We start from the raw sequence: 26,102 nt of genomic DNA, 5'->3' as shown, positions 1-26,102 counted from the left end.
CCATCATCCATCCATCCATCCATCCATCCACCTACCTACCTATCCATCCATCCATCCATCATCCATCCACCTACCTATCCATCCATCCATCCATCATCCATCCACCTACCTATCCATCCATCCATCCATCATCCATCCGCCTACCTATCCATCCATCCATCCATCATCCATCCACCTACCTATCCATCCATCCATCCATCATCCATCCGCCTACCTGTCCGTCCATCATCCATCCATCCATCCTCCCACCCACCCATTCATCATTTCACCCATCCATCCTTCAGCCGTCATCAATCCCTCTTCCTTCCTCCCTTCCTTCCTTCCACCATCTATATTCCATCTTCCTGTTTGTCTTTTCATTTAACTTATTTTTGGATCTTCTGCTATGTGGCAGGCAGGCATCATTTGGGGCATTAGATGTTGAGTAAACCAAGGTCTGTGCTCTGAAGGGTCCTATGTTCTAGCTGGGGGAGACAGACCCTAATCCAGTGTGTGACACATCTTCAGGTAATGACAAGCGCTATTTAGAAAATAAGATGAGGGATAGAGCGTGATGGAGGGTGGGCCACCTTAGCAGGGTGGCCTGAGGGGCTTCTCTCGTGAGGGGACATGTCTGCAGAGGCCTAAAGAGGTGGAAGGCATTGTCAATGCAGTCGGGGCTTCCGTGGCACTCCCGCAGGGGCCGTCTCCTCTCCCCCCTTCACTCATGTGTCAGGTCATTCTTTCAACAGGTGATGTGGGCACTGCCCTGTGCCCGCTGTTACAGGTGGGGCGCGGCAGTGACGCGCTTCACTGCGGGTGAAGCTCCTGAGAGAGCCAGACACTAGTGTCCCTTGTGTCTGGCCACAGCTGCTCCCCCTCCTGGCTTCCTGGGCGGCACATGGGCTAGCGGCTGGGGACGCAGCAGGGAATAAGTGAGACCTGGCCCACGCTGCATCTGGTCAGGTGATGTTAGAGACCAGGTGCCCAGGGGACAGAAGCAGACTGGACCCAGGGACAGGGGGCCGACAGGACGAGCCCTGGGCCCTGTGTTGGGGGGGTGGCGCCTGCTGTGGGGCTCAGCGGTGCCCCTGGGATGGAAATAAGGCTGGAGCCAGGACTCCTTGGAGCAAGTGGGCAGTGGACAGGCCACCTGGGGAGCACGGCAGCCCTGCCCAAGGAGCCACCGTGTGCCCAACCTCCCCCCCCCAGCACCATCCTCTCTGCCTGGGCAGAGTGGTGCCTGTGGGTCGGGGCCACAGAGAGTGCCCAGGTGGTGGCTTCAGCCAGCCGAGGTGTAGCCGCCACTGTGCTCAGCATTGCAGTGGCCTTGCTCCAGGGAGGGGCCTGTGGGCGCTGACAAGCCTTCCCGTGCCCAGGTTATGAAGGAGCTTCTGCGCCATGGTGCTGACCCCAACCTGCTCCTGACCAAAGGCGTGGGCAGTGCCCTGTGTGTCGCCTGTGACCTCATCTATGAGACCCGGAGGAGCCTGGACAGCAAGCTGGCCCTGGTGAGGGGGTGGACGTGGAGGGGGCTGGCACTGGGGTCTAGGGTCTGGGGGTGTGCGTTGGACCCTTGGTCTGGCCCTTGTTCCTGGCAAGTGGAGCTGTGTCCTGGGCGGGGATCGGGGTGCCGTGTCCTGGGCGGGGATCGGGGTGCCGTGTCCTGGGCGGGGATCGGGGTGCCGTGTCCTGGGCGGGGATCGGGGTGCCGTGTCCTGGGCGGGGATTGGGGTGCTGTGTCCTGGGCGGGGATCGGGGTGCCGTGTCCTGGGCGGGGATCGGGGTGCCGTGTCCTGGGCGGGGATTGGGGTGCTGTGTCCTGGGCGGGGATCGGGGCGTCGTGTCCTGGGCCGGGCTGGAGCCGCCCTTGCTGGCGCTTTCTCACCCTCGGCCCCCTGAGAGGGAGACGCTGTGATGCTTAATCAGCAACAGATGCCAAAGTAGAGGCTGTCTGACAGTGAAGCATTCGCCACATGCTTATTTACCGGAACTCTAGTATAGATTTAATTAAAAATTGCAAGAGAATATATCTGATTCTCATAAATGCTTCCAACTTATAACTTCTAAGCAGACAAATTGCACCAAACTATCACAATAATGAAACCGCTTTTATTATCCGTACACCATAAACCAGTTATAAAAATATTGACGCTGCAGAATGAACTTAGCTTTTATTAGCTCTATAGTATGTGTATTCATTCTTTTCCTTACATCTTCTCAGGGCCGCTGTTGGGGTTCAGGAGTCTGTTTAACAGACTTGTGGCTGTTGTCCCCCAAAATCAATTCCTGTTAGCTGAGGAGTCCAGTGACTGTTTCGGATTTTGTTGGTAGAGAAGCACATTGTCCGCAAACCATGGCTTTCCTCTCTCCCAGCACGTGTCACCTGCGTTCCTGTTCTTCTCCTGCTGCCTTGGCTGGTTCAGTGGGTGCAGCGCCACCTTGGCTGGTCCTCACGCCAAGAGGGGAGCTTTCTGCAGGGCCTTCTGCCCACTTCTGGTGGCCCATTTGATGCTTTGTCAGTAAGGGGCGCTCCTGCAGAGGTCGTGCTGTACATGCTTTTGAAGAACGTTGTGCTGAAGGACACATAAATGTACCATCGCGACCGTTTCTATGCTCAGCAGCACTAAGCGCATTGACGTGTCGTGTAGCCACCCCTGCGTGTCCCCAGAGCTCTTGGACCTCATTGGTAGAAAAGTGTATTCACCCTGCGAAATGGACACTCTGCACCCATTAAACACCACCGCCTCCCCCAGGCCTGGCCCCCGCCCTCTGCCCTTTGTCCCATCGGTGTGACTCCTCGAGGTCCTCGAGGAAGCGAGTCACACAGCGTTTGTCCCCCTGACTGGTTTACTTCGCTGATCACATGACCTCCAGCTCCATCCCTGTTGGAGCAGGTGTCAAATATTTTCCATTCTGTGGCTGAATAATATTCCCTGTGCAGATGGACCACACTTTGCTGTCCATCGTCCATCCGTGGACCCTTGGTGGCTTCCATCCGTGGACACTTGGTGGCTTCCACCTGTCGGCCGTTGGGAGGGACACTGCTGTGAACGTGGCTGTGCAAATGTCTCTTCAAGCCCCTGCTTTCGGCTCTTCTGAGTACAGACCCAGGAGTGGGGTCGCTGGGCCACGTGCTCACGGTGTTTAATCTTGAGGAACCTCCACACTGTTTCCCCAGCAGCTGCACCTTTTCACGTTCCCACCAGCAGAGCCCAGGGTTCCACCTTCTCCACACGCCCCCCCAACACTTGTCATCTCTGGGGGTTTTGATAGCAGCTGTCCTGATGGGTGTGAGGTGGCATCTCATTGGGTTTTAATGTGGTCAGTGATGTTGAGCATCTTTTCACGGGCTTGTGGACCATTCGTGTATCTTTGGAGAAACGTCTGTTCAAGTCCCTTGCCTGTTTTAAGAATGAGAGGTTTTGTTGTTGTTAAGTTTTAAGAGTTCTCTCTGTTCTGGATATTAATCACTCATCAGATATATGATTTAAAATATTTTCTCCCATCTGTGTATTGCTTTTGTACTCTGTTGATAATGTCCTTTGATGCACAAGAGTTTTTCATTTTCATGAAGTCCAATTTGTCCATTTTTTCTTCTGTTGCCTGTGCCTTTGGTGCCAGATTTAGAAAGTCATTGCCAAGTCCAGTGTCGTGAAGCTTTCGCCCCACGTTTTCGTCTAAGAGTGTTATAGATTCAGGTAGGGATTTCGAGAAATGCTGTTCAGTAGCCCACTGCAGTGTCTGCTGCCTTCTCTCTGCTGTCCTTTCACGTGATGTGATTCCATGGAACATTCGGAGCCCTCCCGGAACCGCAGCCGCGCCCCCGGCTGGGCAGTGAGAGTTGTCCTGCTTGTCAGGAAGGAGGGGAGGGGAGGGGAGGCAGAGGGAAGGGGCTGGAGCTGGAGCAGGCGGCTCCTTCCCAAGGACTGGAAAACTGGCTCCGCTGTGCTTGCCGTAGGCCTGGCCTGGTGTCACCGTGGCCGTGAGGAATCGGTGTGTGCACTCCACCCAGGCCCGCCACACCTGTGAGTTGGGCCCGTTCACGCCACACTGGCTGCCGGTGTTGGTGGCATTTGCCCCTGGATGCCTGGGTCCGTGCCCAGGAAGCTTCGCTCACAGTGTCGCCAGGGTTTCCGTGTTTGTGAAGAGTGGATGTTAAACAGGCACTGAGAGAACCAGGACCCTCGTCGAGGGGGCCACTGTGCACCCCCATAGTCCTGCTCTCGCCTGGCTGGCAAGTAGGCCACACACAGTAGGGCAAGCGTCCTGCAGGTGACAGCCTGGTGTTCATCGGTCCACACCGGGCTGCCCGGAGCCCTGTGGTTTGGTGGTTTTGTTAAAATTCCTGGCTAAAACCATAAAACCATAAAGGCTCTTCGTAGGACTGGCCTCCTTCCTTTGTTGGCATGGGGGTGGGGCCTGTAAGATGACATTTGCAGGGAGCGAGATTGGTGGTCAGTCTTGAGCCAGAGACCTTGCAGTGCTGTTTGTGAGACGTCACGCACACACACCCCCACACGTCCACAGCCTCGCCGAGCGCCCCAGACATGTGGGGATAGGATTGAGCAAGACAGGCCTAGTGTTTGCCCTTGAATGGATCCGAGTGGATGTGGGACGGTAACCAGGCCTTGCCAGACACAGTATAGTCCCATGGTGCACTTGGGGTGGGGTTCAGGGAGGGCTCCGCAAGCGTGGCCTGGCCTTGACTTCCCCGCGAGGGGCATTGTAATGACGCTCGCCCTAACTTCCTATCTGTGAGGTTACATTACATGTCTATCTCGTTTGTCTCTCTCCACACACCCGAGAGAGTGGCTTCCCTGGGTAACGCAGGTGATGTGACAACCACCATCTGGGCAGCGCCTGCTCTCCTGGGGCCGTGCCCTCGGGCTGCCCTCCTGCCATCCAGCGAGGTTGGCAGAAGGGCCTGGAAGCCGTGGGCGGGCCAGACAGAGCATGGGGGACACGCCTTCCAGATCCCGCCTCCCGGTGGCTGGGTGTCTGCACACATTTGACACAGCTCTGTTCTCCATAGATTGACCGGCTCATTAATTATGGGGCTGACATCCTGAACCCCGTGACACTCACGCAGGGGGACAAGGTGGCTGTGGGCACAGCCGTGGACTACGGGTATTTCAGATTCTACCAGGTACGGCCTAGAAGTCACCTGATGTGATGGGGGTGGTGCTGGCACCTTTAGTGTCTCAAGTGCAAAGTTGGCCAGGGTCCTTCCCGCCTCTGACAGAAGCCAGCCTCTGGCCTTCTGGAAGAGACCTGGCACCCGAGTGCGTCACGGGCATGGCTACCTGTGTGCCAGCTTTTGGCATGTTGGTCTGGTTTGTCCTCAGTTACCATGGAGAGCAGAGGTGTGCTCCCTGCCCAGGGTCCCTCCTGTGGTGACGGGCCAGGCCGGGAGAGGGGCCTGCCCTCCCGGGATGGGGGCTGGTGCCCCGGGTCACCGGCGGTGGTGCCCTGGGTCACTGGCGTGCCGGGTGCTGTGCCGCAGGACCGGAAGATCGCCCACTGCCCCTTCCACACGCTGATGCCGGCAGAGCGGGAGACGTTTCTGGCCCGGAAGAAGCTCCTGGATTACATGGGCTTCCAGCTGCGCCGAGCTGTCCTCGCCAAGGAGAGCCAGTGGGACCTGAAGGCTCTGTACCTGAGCAAGCGAGGTGGGTGGCCGCAGGCAGGCCGGCCGGGCAGCGCCATCCTGGGGGTTCCCGTTGCAGCCCCGACCAGCCCGAGTGCCCGCTATGCCCAGGACATGGAACAGGACAGGCCCCCTCACGGGGGGCCGCTGAGTCTGGGGCCATGCTCCCTGAAGCCCTGGACTCCATGGGCCACAGTGAGCGGACACGAGAGAGGCCTCTCCTTGCTGCTGCTGGGCCTGGGTTCCTCCGACCTTGTGTCCCGCCCTCCAAGGTGGTCGTATGAGAGAGACTGAGGAGGGGTCCTGGCTGGGGAGGCGAGCCTGGGGAGAGGAGTCGGAGGGCACAGGCCCAGGGCCCAGGACAAGCCCAGGACAAGCCCAGGCCGCATGGTGGGAGTGCGTCTAGGAGCACGTTAGTCCAGTGCAGGGAACGTCTGCCCTACTGCCGTGCGCTGGGGACATGACACCAAAGACGGGGGAGGTGCCGGCTGAGCTGCTTGAGGCTGCTGCAGGGGGCCCTGTGGGCAGCGGGGCCGCCCCAGCCCTGGGCATGGGCTCCTCCCTGCGGGGACAGCGGTCTGCGGGCGGGCCCTTCTGCTCCACGGGAGGCCCGCAGGGGAGTATGACTTCAGGACCCTGCAGGCCTGGTGCCCGTCACTCCCAGGTGGACTGACCGGCACTGGGGGACGAGGAAGAGGGACCTGCTTGGTGCTTTGCTTGGCGAGACATGTCCTGGGGCCAGGGCGGGCTCCGTGCAGGAGGGCGTTGGGCAGGCAGCCCAGTGCTCCCTGCCACACGGGTGTCGCGGCACCAGCCGGAGGGCCCAGGGGGGCTAACGCGGGTCTCTCTGGGCACAGCGGAGCTGGTCTCCCACCACAGGCAGAAGCAGAAGGGTGCCAGCCTGCCCAACGCGCTGTACCTGCAGAAGGAGGGGCAGTAAGTGCCGGTGTGACCCTCCTCACCATGGGGGGGCAGCGGGGGTGGCAGGGCACACGCTGGAGAGGTCTGGTGGGGGCGGCTGGGTGGGTTTTGAGGCCAGGCTCCACCTCGTGAAGATGAGCAGTGTCTCAGTGGATGGACCCTGCCCCCCGCGCCCCCAGCCCCTGCACCGCCAGCCCCTCCTTGGGGTCACGGCTCTGCTCCCATGCTGCTGTTCCGGAATAATCTCCACGTGCCTGTGTGCCCTACTTACTGTCCCTGTGGGCATCAGACCATGCCCGCCCCGTAAACCCTGGGACGGGGCGGGGGTGCTGGGCGGGGCGGGCAGGGGCCGTGGGCCCCTCTGGGCTCACATTCCTCTGGAAGCATGGGGCTCGGGTGTGCGCAGCCCCCATAGCCCTGGGTGTGTCCGCTCGGAGCTGCTGCTCCCTCATCCACGCAGAAATCCCCCAGTCCGCACTGTACATGCGTGGCCCCAGCCCTGAGGGCCACCGCTCGGGGCTCCCTGGGCCCCCTGCTTGGCTCCTGTTCTGAGTGGCCCTGTGCTGGACGTCGCTGGATGGGACTTGAGGTCCTGTCCATGTGTGAGCGGCCGCCCGTGCAGAGGACGTGGGCGCGGATGGCACCACGCCCGACAGCCGCGTGCCCCCCGCAGGATGCCCTTCTTCAGGTTCTGCTCGCAGTGCGGCCGCTCCGTGGGGGTGCGCCTGGCGCCCTGCGCACGCTGCTACGGCATCCTCACCTGCAGCAAGAGCTGCAGGGCCAGAGCCTGGACCAGCTTCCACAAGCGGGACTGCGCCGTCCTGCTGGCCATCGGTGAGCCCCGCGGCTGGCCGCCAGGGCAGGGACACGGGCACTAGCCTGCGGGGTTGCTGGGCGAGGGTCTCCATCGTCCCCCCGAGTCTCTCCAAGCCAATCCACTTGCCAGAATTGTTAGAGGTACGTGTTGTGGGGACACAGAGGCCCCGAGCCAGCCTGGCACTTACCCACGTTTGGTGGACGCCATGTCCTGTGTGTCCATGGCTCCCTGGGGAGGGCCTGCCTGGACCCCACAGAGCGAAGCCACGATGCCTGGGGCTCCGCCAGACACCTGAGCTCCCTGGTGGACTCGGGTTCCCCTGGGCACTTGACCTTGGGGCTGTGACGGGAAGCGTGGGGGTCAGCAGACATTTGCTCTAGAAGCATCTCCTCTCCCTGTTCTCCCTCCTCTTCTGAGGTGACCTGAGGTGACCGCACTGGGCCGCTGCTCTGAGGGCGGCGGCGGTGAGGACAGTGGCAGGAGCTGCCTGTTCTTGCCTGTCCTTGTGCGAACGGAGGGAGGGGTGACTGACCCCTGCCCTTGGGCCGTGCCCCTGAGACCGTCCCTCTCTGAGCTGTGATACTTGCCGTTACCTCCATTTCTCCCTCAGTGAAATGGGGTTTTTAATACAGGCCCCACTCGGGGTGCACCCCGGGTCTGCTCACAGCTCCCTGGTGTGCAGACCCAGGACGGGGCTGGGAGGCTGTGGGGCCCCCTCTTTGAGGACCAGCCCAGCAGACACTTAGACCTCCGTGTACCACACACGTGTGAGCGCAGAGCTGAGCGCCACCTGTGCTCCCTGCGCCCCGGGGCTCCCGTCACCAGTGGTGTCTCGGGAACCCTCAGGGCCCTCACCGTCGTCCCGCCCCCAGTTTCCTGTCCAGGCGCCCACCTGGAGGACGCGAGCCGGAGGGCGGACAGATGTCAGTAAAGGAGCACGCTCGAGGCCGAGGCTGGGGACCTCACCTGCCGCACCTGCACCCGGGGCCACCGGGGGCTGCCTCGGGCCTCTGACCCTGGAACCGCCTGGCCTAACCCAGGCAGCCTGCGCTGCAGGGCTGTGCGCAGGGCCTCTCCCTCCTGACCCCACAATAAAGCGCCCCGCGGGGCGTGCTTTAATCCTCTGGGCTGCTGTGCCGTATGGGCAAGCGCAGACCTCCCCAGGGCGGCCGAGCTTCTGAGCTCCCTGGGGCCTGGGGGCTACTGCCGGAAGGCAGCTCCTGTGCTGGGGGTGTTTGGGGACCTCCCAGGAGCCCACAGCCCCCGCCGTCCATCCCCTGCTCAGAAGGGACACACTGGGGTGCCTCACGCTGCTCCCCACGGCTCCAGGCTCCCTGCCCGTGTCGAGGGTTCGTTTCCTCCACATGCGTTATTGTCTGCGTGTTCGACATGACTGCCAGGCGTGTGCTACAGGGGACAGTGGGTGCGGAACCCACCCATGGCTGAGATGGAGTTGGCGCTGGGGGGTGACTGTGGCGTGACGAGGGTGGGTCGGCTTTCACGGAAGGGGCAGGCGGAAGGGGGACAGTGAGGGTGCCTGTCCTCAGGCGTGTCCAGGTAGGAGGGGGTGAGCAGAGGGGTGGGGGCGGGGCAGGGACAGTGGGAGAGTTCGGCGGGGTGATGGAGCCTATGTGGGGGCCCCGGCCAGGCTGGCTTTCCACTGGTCGTGGCAGCCCTGCCTGCAGCCCTGGTTTCCTTGGTCTCTTGTCAGAGATGGGTTTCCTATTGGGCAGTTTTTGGGGGGCTCCCTAGTGGGCGGTGGTCCTGTGTGTGTGTGTGTGTGTCGGGGGGCAGTGAAGAAGGCGTCTGGGCAGAGGGAAAAAGGACCCTGTGTGTTGCTCTGCAGCCGGCGCTTTGCCCCCCGTGTCAGCCAGTCCTGGCCCAGGCCAGGTAACATGGCTGTGACCGGGGAGCAGGGTCCTGGCGGGGAGGGCCTTGTTGGGGGGCCTGGGGGTGGGGCATGGCCACAGTGCTCCTAATACTTCTGAATTCACGTTGTTCTTCTGTAAAAGTTAGAGTGTAATTGCTGAAGATCAATAACATTTATCCTGACACCTGGAAGTTACCATTGCCAACACCGGCGTGTGTTCTCCTAGTCCTGTCTGTCTACACATGCATACATGCACACACACGCACACACACACATGCACACACACACATGCACACACACCCATGCGCACACACACCCTGAGAGTGGGAGCTTGGTCTGTATATTCTAAATGAAGCCATGAATATCTTCCTATGCTATTAAATATTTTCTGCACCATAATTTCACCCCAATGAAAATTGCTTTATTTTTGTCCTGGATGAAATATTTGCTTGTCAGAAAAGACAAGAATAGATGAAGACAGTGAAACTCAAACCAATGTCCCACTCAGATGAATGTCCGGAGCATATTCTTTTCAGTTTTAATCTGTGCACAGACACGCGCACACACACGTGTACACGCTAGCACCACGCACATGTGTGTGCTTTTGCACACCTCCCACTGACTTTTAAAATGGAATGGTGAATTTCGCGACCTTAACCTGCCTTTGTAACACTGCGTGCATGTCCTGTCACCTGTTGTGTGTGTGTAACACCGTGCACGCGTCCTGTTACCTGTAGCATGTGTGCCCAGCGTCTTGTTGGGCACATAGGTTGTTTCTTTGTTCATACACCTTGGCCTGTTTTCCCCTCGGCTAAAGTTGCACAAGTTACATGTTCAGATTGTAAAGGAGTCGCATTTTCCGCTTGTATCACTGTGCTCTCCGGGAGGGCTGGGACCTGTCTGTGGCCTGCACCTCCCCAGGGAATGGCCGTCTCCTGGTTTCATCTGCTACATGGAAGTTTCCCTTTTGTTGTCGGCCCATCTGTCCAGCCTTCAGGGTCTGGTTTGCCTGCGCGCTGGGCAGCCCCCACCATCTCTTACCTCTGTTCCGTTCTGTGGCCACCTGGGCACCAGTGCAGCAGAGGCCAGCCATGTTGCCCCTGTGTCCACTGCAGGGCATCCCATCAAAGTCCTTGCTGCCCCCCCCGCACCTGTCCCCCGCCACCCCGTTGTGCGTGGCACCTGCCTGGACCGCTCCCTCTCTCCCTCCTGCCCCCAGGTGGATGCTGTGCGTGCCCTCTGACAGGCATGCTCAGGGCCTCCAGGATATCGTGGAGGACAGGGTAATGGGCCCTGCTCTGCGGAAGCCCGTGTCTTAGGCGGGGGGGCTGCGTCTGCCAGACCCCATGCACCCGGGCAGGCACCCTGCTCACAGCAGAGCTCCAGCTGCTACAACAGGGCCGGGCACCCGAGCAGTCCTCAGCACCCACCCATGGGGTGGCCCCGCCGGCGCGTCTAGTAGGTTCACCTCAGGCCACGTTTCCTGCCCACACTGTGTGTGCGGTCTGGCAGTGCGGCTGCGTCCTTGTCCCATGTTCTCTGCGTGGTCGGCTCCAGGCTCTGCAGACGTGGTGCCATCAGCGGCTTTCTCTTTATCCCTCCCCAGCACACTGGCGGCTCTGTGCGGTGTTAGGTGACAGTGACAGCAGCAGGGCCCCTGGAGCTGCGGGAATGCTTTCAGCCACCCGCTTCTTGAAGGACACAAGCCATTCCATTTTACGGATGTTACGTAAAGTTAGTGGTTCTGGCGTAAATCTTTAACTTTCATTGGACTACACTTTGTTCCATCAGCCAGTTTGTTAAGGCGACAGGGTGCCTTTGTGTGTTTTCACTCACGTGGAGACACGCCCACACCCGCCGGCCCACAGTCTCCTGCAGCTGGCAAGGCCGACTGGCCACGGCTCAGGCCACAGATAGGAGCGTCCTCACGGCCTCTCTCTCGCCTGAACACCCTGTTCAGGAAACTGGGTTGCGTCTATCTTTAGAATATACCGGACCGGCCACCTCTCACCTGCCCTTGGGGGTGGCCACTGTGTCTGGGGAGGGCACCTGGTGACTCTCCCTTGTGCCAAGCTCTGTGCCAGTGCCATGGAGAGGCTGGCCAAGCTGACCTCCATGTGTCCTCTCTGCGTCCGACCCCTCCCGCTGTGCCGTCACTGAGACTTGGGCCAGAGCTGCGCCTGCAGCCAGGCCAGCGACCGCCCCTCAGGTCCTCACGCCCTGCGGTCAGCCTTCCCCTTTACGGACCCCGAGGACTTGGAGGCCTGGCATTGCCGGTGTGTGCGAGCGCAGGGGGCCTCCCTGGGCCCCTGTCCTTGGGGCTCCCACAGAGCGCAGCGCCCTCTGGAAAGTTCTGTGATGCTGCTGAGACCCTCCACATGCCTCTGCTCGCTGAGTGCTGAGCGTGATGTCCCACCAAAGGCCCGTTGTCCTGGGGACCCTGCCCCTGGCTGCACGCGGAGTCACCTGGCCCCTTGGCTCTGGAAACACGGAGTCTGGTCACGTAGGCATTATTCAGGGTGGGGGTCCCAGCAGGCCCAGGGAGGCCTCGTGCCCAGGCCCCATGGCAGCCCCCATACTCTCCAGACCCCCACTGTCCTGCAGCCCCTCCTTTGTAGACTGCACCCCGTCATCAGGGACCTGGCATCATTGCTGGGGCTGTTAGTCACCTGCTGGAGGTTGGCAACAGGTAAATGTGTTCAAGTCACAGGGCAGGAGCCCTTGGCCTGCTGTGCTGGGGCCACCAGGGTGGGGGAGTCACAGGAGTGTGGTGAGCGGGGCGGGCTGCAGGGCCGGGTGACTGCTGGGGACCTACATGCCCGTGGGAGAAGGCCCCAGGCCTTGCATAGGCCGCCCTGGGTGTAACGTGGCGGCTGAGCCAGGCGACTGTGCAGGGGCCAGCTTGCCGAGGGCGGGCCGATGCACCTGCCCCGTCCCTGCCTTGGCCCCCCTTCCTCTCACTTGTGAACGTGCCCAGCCACCTGGCTCCCCGTCCCCTGTGACCCTCAGTCCCATCCTCCAGCCCCTGCAGGTTCCTCTCCACCACCCACCTGGACTCTCTCTTGGGCTGGGAAAGAGGTGCTCTGCCACCTGGCCCCCCCACGCAGCCCATGCTGGGAGCAGTGAGGCGGGCAGGTGGAGGGCAGGACCGCGGAGGGGTGGGGTGTTGCAGGCGGTGGACGGTGGTGTCAGAGTGAGCGTGGAACCAGGACCGCGGGGTCCCGGTGAGGCAGAAGGCAAGCAGGTGGGGACACGGGAGGAGGGACTGAGGAATGGCCGTGAGAGCCGGGAGGCGTGGGCAGAAGACGGGCAGGCAGGACAGTGGGCCCGTGGTGCCCGGGGTGGGTGGTCGCTGGAGGAGGCAGGTCCAGGAGGTGGAGGGGAGAGCAGAGGGGTGCGCAGGTCCCACTTAGTGCAGGGAGCCGTCGGCGGGGACAGGGCAATGAGAACGCTTTCGAGGAGGAGCCCGGGTCCTCAGGGCAGGAGGGCCAGCCGGGCCTGGGAGACGGAGGGACCAGTCTGGAGGTGGCCCCTCCCTGGGCCCCGTACCTGAGGGGTGGCCAGGTAAGGTCAGGGGGCACTTGCGAGCAGGGGCCCTGGAAGCTGGGGGTGGAGGGGTGTCAGGAGCAGGCCTGGGGGTGGGGGCTGGAGTGTTGGTGACGGAGATAAAGGGCCTGGAACTGGCCGGTGTCGAGGTTCTGCTCAGAAGCCAGTGTTCTGTGCTCTCTGCAGAGCTGGGTGGTGCAGGTGGCCCACGGGGTCCCCGGAACGTGGGGCCAGGAGCTGCGGGTTTCCAACCAGCCCCAGACAGGAGCCCAGCTGCTCTTCCTGGGAGCTTGGGGAGCTGGGCACCTGCCCTTCCTCGGGCCACATCTGCAGGCTGCCCGTGAGCCTGGGGAGGCCCCACACAGGCCGGGGCCTGGAGCCCGAGGCCCGGGGCTCTGGGCTGTTTTGTGTGTGGTTTGTGTTCCTGTTTTTTAAGAGGCTGACCCCATACAGGCTTCTCGGCCCTATGAAACCTGGTGCAACATCAGAAAATTTTTAAAAATCAACAAAATAATAAAAGAGCCCGTGACCTCCCACCACTCAGGTGGATGGATGTTATGCCGGGTGGCACCAATCTGATGCTGGCGTTTAAAGGACAGAGAGCTACACCAGCGCCGTCCCCCACCCGCGGCTGGGCTGTGTGCGCACCCCCGTGGCACCCAGAATTGCCTCTCACAGTGAGGTTTCACACCGCACGGCCCTTTACAAAGTCCTTTTTGCATTTCCCTGATGACAGGCGAAGTTGAGCGTTTTCATATATTTATTTATCGGCCATTTGGAGGTCTGAGAACGGCCTGTGGCCTGCATGTCACTTTTGCCCGTTTCTTCTGTGGTATGGCCTTTTTTTGTCCATGGTGGGAGCAGCTCGTGTGTGCTGTGGCCGACATGTCACGGTGTCTCTGGCCTTCCTCAGGCTCGCGTGCCCAGACGCCAGGCTAACCTATCTTGCTCTTTGTCGCAGTGGCTGTTTTCTGGGAAGGCGTTTTGAAATGTCGCTTTACACATTTTGGTTCTTCCATCCAAAATATGGTTTTTGTGGGTAGCGTGTGGTAGGGGCCGTTTCATGTGGACAGTCAACGTCTGGCACCGTGTGTGTGTGTGTGTGTGTGTGTGTGTGTGTGTGTGTGTGTGGTCTCGTCCCCACCCTGGCAGCCACCCACCTACCTGCTCCCGTGCCTAGAATGTCAGCCAGATGGACTCAGACAGGGTGGCCCCTTGCCTGGGGGCTGCGCTCATGCTGCCAACCTGTGGGCGAGGCTCAGGGGGCCCTGCTCTCCACAGGGGTCTCAGTTCCACCCCGTGGCTGCCCCTCTCCCCCACCTGCTCTGCAGGGGTTCCCGCAGCCACTGCCATCTGCCTCCTTGGGGTTCGCCTTCTGCAGGGGATGGCCTCCATCTCCCCATCTGGCACTCTCCTAATCTCTGTGTTTCTTTAAAAGACCCGCTGGTTCACTAGACTAATTGTGGTGGTCATTTCACAATATCCGTTGCACCGCCATGTTGTACACCTGAAACTAGCATAACGTGGCGCGTCCATTATAAAAAACAGGCCGGCCATTTGCCTCTCTGGGACCACAGGGCGCTGACTTCACAGACCAGCTGCCCTCCGCTCCAACGCCCGGTGCTGGCTCTAGGCAGGTGCCTTCCTGCATGTCGTCATTCTGATTTGTGCTGCCGTTGCCGGGGTGTCACCCCTTCCCCAAGGAGCTTGGTTCTGCCCTCTGCTGGGTGAGCCCTGATGCTCTGGCACCTGTTGCTGTCCCCGTCAGCTGAGGACCAGCAGGACACAGATGCGCACGGAGACGGATGTCGGCACAGAGGCCCGGCAGCCTGACAGCCGTGTCCCTTCCTTGGTGTCACGGCTTCGGCGCCGGCCCCACCCCAGCCTGTCTGCTCACCCCTGAGGCCCAAGGGGTATTTCTGCGTCTGACACCCCGCACCCCCTTCATTCACTGCCCCTCACGGGCCCTCAGCTTCCTTTTTCTTTTTAGCGCGTGACACTCCCTGGGACCCCAGGCAGCTCCTGGCTGTAAAATGCCTCATGTGGTCCAGCATCCCGACGTGTCTGCCGAGTGCTGGGCTGTGGCCTCTTCAACTGGATGTTTCCTAGTGTTTTCTTCCATTTCTTGTCCTCACGCCAAGACGGTTGACCTGGCCCTGGGCCGATGCGGCCTATTTTTAGAGCTTGCTGGCTCATTTCTGCTCCCCCAGGTCGGGTTTATGCTAGAAACCGGGAGGGCTGCTGCTCACAGTCCCAGGCCACACGCAAGAGGGAAACGTTTAGGGTTGCCGAGGCTTCGCTTTGGGGCTGGAGTCCTGTCTGGGAGGGATCGTGTCTGTGCCGGGTTGGGGGAGGGCTTGCCAGGGTCTCCGAGATCCCATCCCATCGTCACCTCCCTAGGCTCTGCCCCCATCTTTGGTGGCCCTGACTGCGACGTGCCACCTGTCTTCGGTTTCCAGACGCCTACTTCTTGTCCTTCCACCACTTACTAGGGACTGAGGGCCGGGGGATCAGTTCTCCCTCCTGGACTCGAGCCAGTGCTTTGATTGTAAATGTCATTTCTGGACAGAGGTTGTCTCCAGGTAGAGGAATGCTGTGTCACCTGGAGGGGGCAGAGTGCACGCCTGTGTGCACACAGGTGTGTCTGAGTGTGAGCATATTTGCATGCGTGCACCTGCCTGGGCCGCCCACTGGAGGCTGCCTGTGGAGCCGGTCACTCTTTGCCCGTCACTGTGGGTCATCAGGACGGCTGTGGCTTCCTGGACTCCCGTGAGGAGTGCAGGGGACCGAGAGCCCTGGGTGGGCGGGGCTTGGAGCTCAGGGCTGGTCCAGAGGGCCCAGCGTGGGCCGAGTCCCCCAAGGTGGGCCGTCCTGTGCCAGACACCCACCTCACCCGTGCCCTCATTACCCGGCAGGGAAAGCGTATATGCCCCTGTCCAGAGAGCACTCCCAGAAGCCCCTGAAGCGTCCGGGCACATGCCAGGTGCCTGCAAGCTCCGAGCTGCCGCACAGGTGGAAACTCAACTACAGCGATGCATGAGCCGCTGCCCCAGCCGCCCCGGGAGGGAGGACCTGTGCCTCCGGCACTGCCATGTCTGACCAGATACGCGACCTGGTGAGCCGTAGGCCCTGCTGCACCCCACTCCGTCAGGAGCTGCGACGCTTTGGGGAGCCCCTCCGAGGACCCGAGTTCTTCCTTCCAGGGCACACTGACCCTGTGCTAAGGGGCCTGCTGCTCGCACTCGGGGCCCGGGCTCCCGGCCGCTGGGCCCTTAGCACGCCAGGCCCCGGGTGACAGACAGCCTTTGTTGAATGTTTGTCAGGCTGCTGGTGCAGCTGCGACGTCCAAATAAAGTGACCCTTGGGCGGCTCATGTGTCCGTGTTGGCTGCCAGCTTCTGGCTGAGGCACCAGGCGCTGCACTTGACGGCACCCCAGGGAGGAGGCTGAGGACGGGGCTGGCAGCTTTGCCCCAAGGATCACACAGGAGTCTCCGCTTGGGGACACAGGGCGGCTGGAGCCCGGGTCCTGCTCTGGTGACAGGCGCTGGGTACAGCAGGCAGGGCTCTGGGACCAGACCGGACAATCAGGGCATCCCACCAGGCCCCACCTCAGGACAATGCTGGTCCCCATGCTCCGGCCTTCTAGGCATGACTGAGGGTACCTGGCGGGAACTGGGACCGTCCCCCACATGTGTGTCCAGAGCAGGGGAGGGGTGGATGGCAGGAGGCCCTGGCCTTTTTCCTGCTCCAGGGCACCAAGTCGGCACTCAGCAGCCTTGGGGCCATGCCGCTGGGTACAACCGGGTCACCTGCTGACAAGCCCCACTGTGCCCCGCTGGGTACACGCTCGCTGCCAGGATGCACAGGGAGGGGTCACTGCAGCCATATGAAGTTTCCAGCCTTTTATTCATACAAGGACTCAAAGAACACACGTCGCCTGCTGACCCCGGGCGGCAGGACACAGCAGGCCTGGCCGCCGCCTGTTCGCTGACTGGCAGGGCCGCCCCTGGCAGGAACGCATGAGGGCGGGGCCAGAGCACAGGCCCCCTTGGGGCCATCCCTGAGCAGCGCAAGTGCTGCCGTCCTGGCACAGACAGTCACACCCCAGGGTCCCTGAGAGTCCAGCCGGCCCTCACATGCAGGGAAAGGGGCCCCGGCTCAGCCCCCACCCCGACACTAGCAGGGCCGTTGTGGGGTGTACCTGGGGGACTGGGCTGCCTGGTGGGGCACAGGCCGGGGGCCCAGGAGCCACACATGCGAGGGCCATGCCAGGGGCCCTGGCCGGTGGCCGGAGGCCTCCCCCACCCCACGAGAGCCAGAGCGGCGCCAAACGGCCTTCTCAGGGGCCCAGTGCTGGTTAGGAACGCCGTCCCGACCTGGGCCCCCCCCCCCCAGGGCCAGCAGCAGCTGGGGCCCAGGTCCCTCTCAGGCCGTTTGGGAGGAGCGGAGGAAGCGGCTCTCAGCCAGCAAGGATGAGAAGCATTGGTGAATGTCTGCACGTCTGGAAAAGCCCTTAACTGTCAGAGCTCCCCTGGCTCCCTGCAGCAGGCGGGGTCGACGAAGGGACCAGGCAGCCCTCTGGCTTGCGGTCCCAGGATTTGCTGGCCCCGAGCTGAAGTTTCCTCAGCCGCCCAGCATCGCTGTGGCCAGGTGACAGCCGTGGGTCACCACCAGCCCTGGCCTGCGTCATCCTGAGCTGGGACCCGGCCCTGTGTGTGAAGGGGACGCCCGGGCCTGCTCTCCTGGGCTGGCTAGAAGCAGCGGTGCCACCCCAGGCAGCTGAGGGCAGAGCCCAGCGGGTGTACGTGCCGGCGGCAGCTTCTCGCGCGTCCAGGCCCCTCACTGCTGGTCTTTGGCAAGGTCCGGAGGGCCCAGCGTGCCAGACCGGCGCTCACCCCGACACAGGTGCTCTGGGGGCCGGCAGCATCACAGGGTGGGGGGCCTGGCTGCATGTGAAGGGTTCATGCATAATCTCAAAGGCCCTGTGAGACCCTGGATGGCAGAGACCCCGACACCCTCTCAGGGATTCTCGGGGCGCTGAGTGGGAGCCCCTAGTTCTCGGTGGGAAGCGGCAGGAGAGGAAGGCATAGGCACGCGCGTGCTCTCCAGCGGGACGCTGCTCGGGGCGCCTCCCTGCAGGGCGCCTCCCAGGCACTGCTGCTGTGACGGTGCCGGGAGCTGGGGTGAGGGGCGGGCGGGCGGGCAGGAGGCGGCCACTGGCATCCCCAAGGTCCCTGAAATACATGGCTTTTGGGGACATTATTCCCGGCTGACCTGAGGGCCTCATACAAAATTAAGAGCCAGGGTGACGGGCAAGGCCAGGCCTGGGGGGCCAGCGCCACGCGCCCACCCCCAGCGCGGTCACAGAGCAGCGGTCTTGCACTGTCCCTCCCTGCCCTGCCCGGGGGCCTCTAGGCCGAGGGGAATTCAATATCGTCCGTTTCACCTTTGGCAAGGTCAGTCCTTGGCCGAGTCCCTGGGGCCGGGGATGGTTACCGCCACCGGGGCCTGGCCGCTGAGAGGACCAGAGCGAGGACGAGCAGCAGGAGGAGGGCTGTGCGGGGCTGGGGGCAGCGGGCGGCGCGGGAGGTCTTGTGTCCCTCCTGCTCCGACAAGCCGGGGAGGGCGTGGGTCAGCGGCGTCCGGGAGCTGGAGCTCTTCCTGTCGGTTCTCCGGCCGCAGATGTCCTCAGGGCAGCCATCGCCGCTGCCTGAGCCGCTGCCATCGTCACCTGGGGAGCAGAGGAGGCTCGGGCAGGCCCACCCAGCCCGGGGCCAAGGGCAGCGTCCACGCTGGGGCACCACCTCCACCCGGACCGCAGCACCCTGAGCCCTGGTGGCCGGCACTCCCTGGGTTGGCCGAGGCTGGATGAACATCCTGGCCAGGTCGCAACTGTGCCTGCGGACGGGTCAGGGAGCCTGGGCAACAGCAGTGCCCTCAGAGCCCCCGCCTGCCTCTCCCCAGCTGTGGGGGGGCTCTGGTACCCCTCTGCGGACCCCATGGCTCTCAGCCCCCGGCCCCCCGCACCCAGCCCCAGTAGCCCGGGCCTCACTGGCGTCCTGGAAGTCGGAGTCCTCCCCGTTGTAGGCACTTCGCAGCCGGTTGGTCATGATCTTCAGCTGCATGATCTGCTGGCGGATGGTCATGTCGGGCTTGGTGATGTCCACCTCCACCTCGGGGTTGTTGATCTGGTTGGCCAGGCCGTCGCCCATCACCTCGGGGAGGTACCTGGGGCCGGGGGGCAGGCCCTGGGTGACTGCCTCAGGCCCTGCAGAGGGGCACCGCCCCCCACTCCTTTTCCCGCCTGGGCGGTTGCAAGCCTGAGACCGCTGATGGCTTCAGGGGCCGATGGGAGACCACACAGGCCCCACGACAGCAGGGTGTGGACGCACTGGGCGTGGTGCATGCTGCGGGCGGCGGGGACAGGACGAGGACCAGGCTCTCATCCCAGCTCTGTGTCCTGCTGTGTGTCCCGTGTCAGGCATGGCCCTGTGCACACAGCACTCGGGGCCACGGGCTGAGACCTCCATGGAGGGATGGGCTGTGGTCAGCTGGGGGGCGCTTACCGGCCCTTGGCCATCCCGTTCCAGCAGCGGTCATCGCTGGCGGCGCTCATGGCCATCTTCTCGCTGCACAGTGTCCCCGGTAGACTGATCCAGAAGTCCTGGGCGTCACGGAGCTGGGCTTTGGCCTCGGAGACCTGTGGGCAGCGGTCAAGCCCTGGGGTGCCCTGGCCCTGCCTGGCCTCCCCTCCCCTGAGGGCGCCTGGCCCAGCCTGCCCCCCGCCCAGGGCCTGGCCAGCGAGTGGCCACTCACCAGCCTCTCCAATGTGCCTGTGGGAGGCTTCTCCTGAAGGACCAGCTTGCCTTGGTGCCGCTTATCCTCAGGCCCGGGGCCCTGAGGGTTCACCTTGGGGTTCCCGCAGCTCTGGATGACCTGGGTGTGGAGACCACAGGGGTCCCGGGGACATGAGGCCATGTCTGGGACAGCCCTCCATGCCCACTGCACCCCCCTGCTCAAACCTTGGCTGTGAGTGTGTCCCTGTTGTCCTGGAGGGCGTTGATGGCCTCCGCCAACCACACGTGCACGTTGCCGATGACACTCTCGGCGCCGGATGGGCCCCAGAACTTGTCAGTGATGACCACCATGGAGTCTGGCACAGGCGTGGGCAGAGGACATTTAGTGTGTCTGCATGCTGGGCCCTTATGTGACACCCATGTGCTCACATGTTGACACGCATGCAGCATGCTGCTCTACATGTGACAGCTCACACACAGGTCAGCACCTATGGGCTGATGTATGTGCTTGCCAGCTCGTCTTGTGGGCATGTCTGTGGCGCACGTGTATGTGAGCTCGCACGCGTGCGGGCACGTGCTTCTGGCCCACCATGTGCACGTCAGCCCACTCACGCATGTTGTCTTCACACTGGCTTGCATCACGCCATCACATGCACACATGAACACATGTTCGAACGTGTTGGCCCTCAGTGTCAGCACGTGTCAGCAGTTATGGGTGCTGGCATACTGGTGTGCTGACCCACCGCGTGGCAGCATATGTACACATCACGCACATGGTGGCCTACAAGGTGTCAGCACACGCATACACAGCTGACCCACCATGGCAACAGCTCATGCCTGTGGCGGCCCATGTCACATACATGTTGGCATGTGTTCATGTGGGCCCATCGTGCGTCACACATGTGTTGGCATGTATGCATGTTGAGGCACTCGCTCAGTGGAGAACGACAAGAACTACCATGTTTCCCCGAAAATAAGACCTGATCGGAAAATAAGCCCTAGGATGATTTTTTCAGGATGCGCGTAATATAAGACCTACCCCAAACATAAGCCCCAGTTAAGATCGTCAGCCAGACATGACTGTTTGAATAAATGTAGATTTTTGTACATGAATAAATGTAGATTATTAGAGCAAAAATTAATATAAGACCTGGTCTTATTTTCGGGGGAAACACGGTATGACCCCACAGGGCTCCCTCCCAGGTCCATGTCACACTCCACCTGCGACATTCACAAGGAAGCCTTGTCCCCTGGCCCGAGGGCCCGTGCGTGGTGGCAGTGACGACTCACCCAGAAGGTTCCTCCACTCGGCGTCCAGGTCGGCCTGGTTGGCCAGGCAGCCCTTGAACACGTTGCGGCAGTAGTCCGGGCAGGGCCGGGCGCTGGGGACCCCCAGGCAATGCGCACAGTACACCAGCTTCATGACGGCCCGCGAGCACTCGGGGCCCAGGGGCACCTGGGGAGCCAAGGCAGCCTGAGCACCTCACGGCCGGTGCCCAGTCTCCCGGGAGCCCCAGGGTGGGGACTCTGGACAGAAGTCAGGTGGCTTCTGCTCTTCCCATCCGCAGTGGCACCTGGCCTGGCCCTTCTAGGGGGCCCTGTCTCTTCTCAGACAAGTGGGCCTGCCGGTCGTGGGGGGCATTCACCCTAATAATCACTACTGTCACAGTGCTACGACCCCCTGGCACACTTCTTCTGTCACTAAGCCTCCCAGGAAGCCCACCCACAAATACACCCGCCATGCAGATGACGGGATGGAGGTTCAGGGCTGGGGGTGACCTGCTAAGGACCGCGGCTGGACGGGTAGGCGGCTCACAGCCAGGGCCGATGCCCTCTCACACCTGTCCCCAGGTGGGTCTGACACAGGCTGCCCAATGGGGCGAGGCAGCCTGCTGGCTTGTAAAGCCTCAGGCTCCAGCCTGCTCCCGCCTCCAAGGACATGTCTCTCATCTGCTGTCCACCTGACCCCTGTAGTTGGCTCAGCGTCCAGACCCAGCGTGGCCGGGGACTGGGCGGGACAGCAGGTGGGCTGCCCAGAGTGGAACTCACACCCAAAGGTGCTGTCGGAAGGTCCCTGGGCAGAGCGCAGGGCCAGGAGGCAGCCCAGAGGCCCATGTCCAGGGGGCTGGGGTCTGCAGTGGCGGGGGGCCGGCGGGGGGGTCCCTAAGGGCTTCTGAGACCCCGGGCAGCTGTGCGCACCTGGGCCACCTTCCGGACCACGTCGCCAGCCACGCCCAGGCCTTGCACGAAGGCGCGAGCGGCCACGAAGGCGCGGGTAGCGCGCAGGCGCAGCTCACGTGGGGCGTCCCCGAAGGGCCGCAGTGCCTCGGCCTGCTTGCCCAGGCAGTCCAGGTAGTCGTCGGGCAGCAGCCGCTGCGGGTGTGGCTGCCTGAACAGGCGCTCGAGCAGGCGGGCCCAGAACTCGGCCAGCGTGTCCTCCAGCTGCAGGTTGGCACCGCGGTAGTAGAGGCGCAGCTCTGCGTACAGGTCCCGGAAGGCCTTGGCGCTCTGTGTGTACAGCTCGCCGTAGGCGCTGGGGAAGGCATCCTGGAGCGCCCGCTCCGAGTCGTTGAGCAGGAGCTGGAAGTGACCTGGGCAGGGGAGGTGGCCCTGAAGCCTTGGGGGCCCCTGCGCCCCCGACCGCCCCGCTTGCTGTGGCGGTTGGGCCAGGCTTCAGGGCACTCGGCCTGGGACACCTGCACAGGGTCCCCACACATGGGACACAGCCAGGAGTGCAGGGTGCTGGGCGGCCCCCGAAGGGGCTGCCCACGTCCCACCCACCCCTCCCCAGGTGGCCAGGGAAGGCTCACGCAATATCATCCTCAGAAGTACGGCTGACCTGACAGGGACAGGTGGATGCTAACGAGCTGAGGCCAGTGAACGCTGGCCAGGCTCAGCAGCCATGCAGAAGTGACACGGGGCCCCTGGGAGCCTGCGAGACCAGCTGCTGTGGGCAGGCGGCCGGGCGACCCACGAGCCTCCGACAGAATCCACGTAGGGATGCCCTGGGCCTCAGGCGCCCGGGCCTGATCTCGGCTCAGGCTTGGCTGGCCACCCCACAGCACTGCCGGGTGCCTTCTCCCTCCAGGGTCACTTCCTGGGGACGCCCTCCCACTGTGCCCACAGCAGGTGTCATGTCATCCCACCATGCCTCATTTCGGGCCTCCTGCCCTCTGCCCAGACTCAATGTGACAGCCGCAGGGGGCGGGGAACGAATGGCTCATGGTGCGGGGGGGCGGGGGGCAGCTGCCCGAGAGACGTGAGGACCACACCAGGGGCCCGAGAGTCTTCCCGCCCCCACCCCAGCACTCTGCAGCCCTGGCCTGGCCCCGATCTCAGCCCTCGCGCTGCGCTCCCTGGTTGTAGCCACCTGGTGGCAGCACACGGCTGGGCCCTGGCAGGTGCTCAGGAGAGCCCCGCAGGTGACGAGGAATGACCTGGGGGGGAGCGGATCCCCTCTGACCCGCTAATACAAATGACGATTCTGCACCCCCAAACAGGCATGCGTGTCCCGTGCTCACCATGGGGTGTCTGTCTCAGAGGCCTCAGGCTCGGGGGCTCATGGGTCCTCTGCTCAGGCGCCTGTCCATGGGCAGCCTTCTGCTGCTGGGACCCCCCAAATCGCAGCCCCCAGCCCCAAAGTGCTAACCCCACCCCCTGCAACCCTTCCTCGGCAGGTGAGGCCCCGTGTGTGCCCCGCTCCCCACTGCGGCAGTGTCCCGAGTCCCAGGCCCACTCACCATCAAAGCCCCGTAGCTGGGAAGCCAGGGTGGCCTGCAGGGCGCGGCCGCTGTCCAGGAGTGCGGTCTCCAGCTCAGCACGGCTACGGTTGGCCAGGTTCTCCTCCATCTCGCTGGTGCAGCAAGTGTAGCCCTGGGAGCAGATGCGCAGGTGCTCACCTGTGGGGGGGCCGCGTGTGAGGGAGAGCAGGGCCAGGCCGGGGCGCGGCCCCGCACGGGCAGCTTTGGAACAGCAGAGCTGGCCTCAGGCTGGGGGGGTCTCCTGGGTGGAGTGGGCGTGCACAGCCCAAGTGGGGGTGCCTGAGTGCAGGCAGAGAGGGGGTGGCGGTGGCCTGTGCAGCCCCAGGGCTTCCTCTGCAGGCTCCCACCTCCGGGACCCCAAGCCCGGTGGGGGAGGGGCACCAAACAGGGGTGCAGAAGCTGAGCTCCAGGGCAGGTGTCAGAGGTCAACCCCACTTGGCTGCTCCTAGTCTCCCAGCCCCACCCTGCTGCCTCCATGCACTGAGGTCACGTCTGCACCCCAGCACAGAGCAGCCTGGGGGCCTGTGGGGGGCAGTGCCAGACTCAGGCTCACTGCAGGAGGCCCAGGCTGAGGACTGAGGACGGGGTCCCTGAGGAGCAGGGGGGCAGCCTCAGTCTCCTGCCCCCAACGTTGCCTGGGGCAAAAGACCTACTGGGGGGTGCATGGGGACAGGCAGTTCTGGGCTGGCCAGAGGCAGTGTCCCAAAGGGTGCAGGCTACCCAGGTCAGGACAGGGCTCGGGCACAAGCTGGCTTGGGGGGGGCCTGATGTGAGCCCCACCCCCACCCAGCAAGACACACCTGTGCCCCCTTTGGTGTCTGTCCCCTCCTCTGCACCCTCAGAGCCCTCTGGCATCACTGCTCACAGCAGCGTGCTCTCCCTGTCTCCACCCTGATTCAGGACAGGCTGGGTGAACAGTGCCTCTCGGGGAGCGGCGCCTGCGGGAAGGGCGCGGTAGGTACTTAACGTGCAGGCCTGAGAGGAAACGCTGCACCTTGAAAAACATGCTGGTCCCAGTGTTGTAACAACTGTGGTTTTGAGGGGGGTGCTGAGACCCCATTTTACAGACCAGGAAACTGAGGCTGACAGAGATCAGGCTTCTTGTCCAGGTTACACAGTGAGGGGCCCGACACCCCCGCCCCCCAGGTCCCCACAGGCTGCACGTCCCATGGAGGAGGGTCCCTGCTGGGCTCCCGTGAGTGGAGGCAGGGGTCTGGCCTGGACAGAAGCCGTGTGGGGCTGGGGTGGAGGGGTGCCCTTGTGCACAGTTGTGGGGTGGGGGTGGAAGGGCCTGGGCAGAGCTCCCAGGGCCCCGAGGCTGTCCTGAGGTGGGGGCTGCGAGGTGACCTGTCCCAGGACGTGAGTGATGGTGGTGGGCAGAGGCCTGGGGGGGACGGCCTGGGTTATGAGGCTGTGTTCCCTAGTTATCCCCAGGCTGTCAGCCCTGAGGAGCTTGTGGGGGCAGCCAGGTCAGAAGAGGTTTGAGTTTATGTCTGCACCCCCAGAGGTTGAGACAAGTGAGTGGACAGAACAGAACGGTGTCTGGGCTCGGTGAGGACAGTCAGGAGAGAGGGGCGGTGTGGAAGGCAGGGTGGGAGGGGCCTGGGACAGCCCCGCAGACGCCAGGTGGCAGGGCTGCAGGTTTGCTGGGAGAGGAAGGGGAGGGGCGGGAAGGACTGTCCCCCCTTTCCCACTCACGTGCCCTGGGCAGCCTCACTCCTCAGGACCCCAGGTGCCTCTGCTCTCGACACCTCCCTCCTCTGCTCAGGCCTGCTCCCCGTCCCCCGCCCCAAGGGACTGCATGTCTGGGGACCACCACCCCTGGAAGTGATGCCAGCAGCCCCAGGGAGGGGCTGTGCTCCCCACCGTGGGTCAGGGCTGACGGACAGATGGGAGCAGTCAGACCACTGTGTGCGGCCCCGTGGAGGGCCCAGGCCTGCGGGAGTGCAGCCAGGGCTCTGGGACCCGCCCCCTGGGGCGAGTGAGGCTTTTCAGGCCAGGCGGGGGGGGCGGGGCTTCTGGCAGCCAGCTGGGGTGAGGTACGGAGCCTGGCTCCGCGGGGCCTGGCAGGGAGGAGGCATCCCCGTCCCCCGTAGGCGCCTCCAGGTAGGGAGGGCTGGGACAGGAGAACATCCCCAGCTACCGCCTTCCCTCTCAGCTGCTTTTGCTGACTGGGGTGTGGCCCTGGACCCTTGCCAGCAGGGGGCAGGGCAGCTACTGAACTGTGTCGCAGAGGGTGGGGGCCTAGGTGTGCACCCAACCAGGAACCAGTGGCACCCCCACCCTGCCAGCCTCCCCCCCGCTAATCAGAACACGGCGGTGCTGGAGGTAGGGTGAAGGGGTGAGCTGCGAGGTGTGCCCTCGGGGCGGCGGATTCAACAGGTGCCAGCCTGGGGCTTCCAGGGGACACCCTGGGCTCAGCTGTGACAGCGATTCAGGCCAGGCTGGCTGGGTCACGGGCCAGTGGGTGGGCCGCAAAGGCGTAAGCCGGCTGCCCTGTCCAGAGCCTCCTGGTCGACCCAGCCCCCATCCCCGACCCTCCCACTGATACACACAGAGGAGAAAGCAGCCCCGTCCACGTCCACAGACAGGTGAGCCCACAGGCAGCGCCCTTGGGAGCTCGCCCCACCCAGCCCCGCCCGGCCACCTCGCCCAGCCGGCCGGTGACCTGCGCTGTTCCGGCAGCCCCAGCACAGCCCCCGTCTGTCCCTCCCTCGTCGGACACACACGGGAGTGAAGACACGGAGCCAGAGCCTGGGC

At 63.1% G+C, this 26,102-nt stretch overlaps 2 protein-coding genes across 3 annotated transcripts in view; one reads left to right on the top strand and one right to left on the bottom strand.

Moving 5' to 3' along the window:
• The window catches only part of ANKMY1 (ankyrin repeat and MYND domain containing 1), a 37,265-nt gene extending 21,118 nt beyond the window's left edge, over positions 1 to 16,147 (top strand). Inside the window, exons 13-18 of the mRNA XM_019628381.1 lie at positions 1,359 to 1,490; positions 5,015 to 5,128; positions 5,486 to 5,651; positions 6,487 to 6,565; positions 7,224 to 7,384; positions 15,699 to 16,147. Coding sequence (XP_019483926.1) covers positions 1,359 to 1,490; positions 5,015 to 5,128; positions 5,486 to 5,651; positions 6,487 to 6,565; positions 7,224 to 7,384; positions 15,699 to 15,823 — 777 coding nt within the window. The 3' untranslated portion in view covers positions 15,824 to 16,147. The remainder of the gene's footprint in view (positions 1 to 1,358; positions 1,491 to 5,014; positions 5,129 to 5,485; positions 5,652 to 6,486; positions 6,566 to 7,223; positions 7,385 to 15,698) is intronic.
• A 524-nt stretch (positions 16,148 to 16,671) lies between these two features.
• Positions 16,672 to 26,102, bottom strand: part of GPC1 (glypican 1) — a 30,348-nt gene continuing 20,917 nt past the window's right edge. For both annotated transcript variants that reach the window (XM_019630234.1, XM_019630243.1), the window contains exons 2-9: positions 23,322 to 23,480; positions 21,781 to 22,172; positions 20,872 to 21,037; positions 19,807 to 19,937; positions 19,601 to 19,720; positions 19,351 to 19,484; positions 18,837 to 19,012; positions 16,672 to 18,515 (exon numbers count right to left, since the gene is read on the bottom strand). In XM_019630234.1, coding sequence (XP_019485779.1) covers positions 18,277 to 18,515; positions 18,837 to 19,012; positions 19,351 to 19,484; positions 19,601 to 19,720; positions 19,807 to 19,937; positions 20,872 to 21,037; positions 21,781 to 22,172; positions 23,322 to 23,480 — 1,517 coding nt within the window. In that variant the 3' untranslated portion in view covers positions 16,672 to 18,276. The remainder of the gene's footprint in view (positions 18,516 to 18,836; positions 19,013 to 19,350; positions 19,485 to 19,600; positions 19,721 to 19,806; positions 19,938 to 20,871; positions 21,038 to 21,780; positions 22,173 to 23,321; positions 23,481 to 26,102) is intronic.

The sequence above is a fragment of the Hipposideros armiger genome, unplaced genomic scaffold (genome assembly GCF_001890085.2).
Source record: "Hipposideros armiger isolate ML-2016 unplaced genomic scaffold, ASM189008v1 scaffold_17, whole genome shotgun sequence".
NCBI lineage: Eukaryota > Metazoa > Chordata > Mammalia > Chiroptera > Hipposideridae > Hipposideros > Hipposideros armiger.
This window is presented reverse-complemented; position numbering and strand designations above follow the sequence as displayed.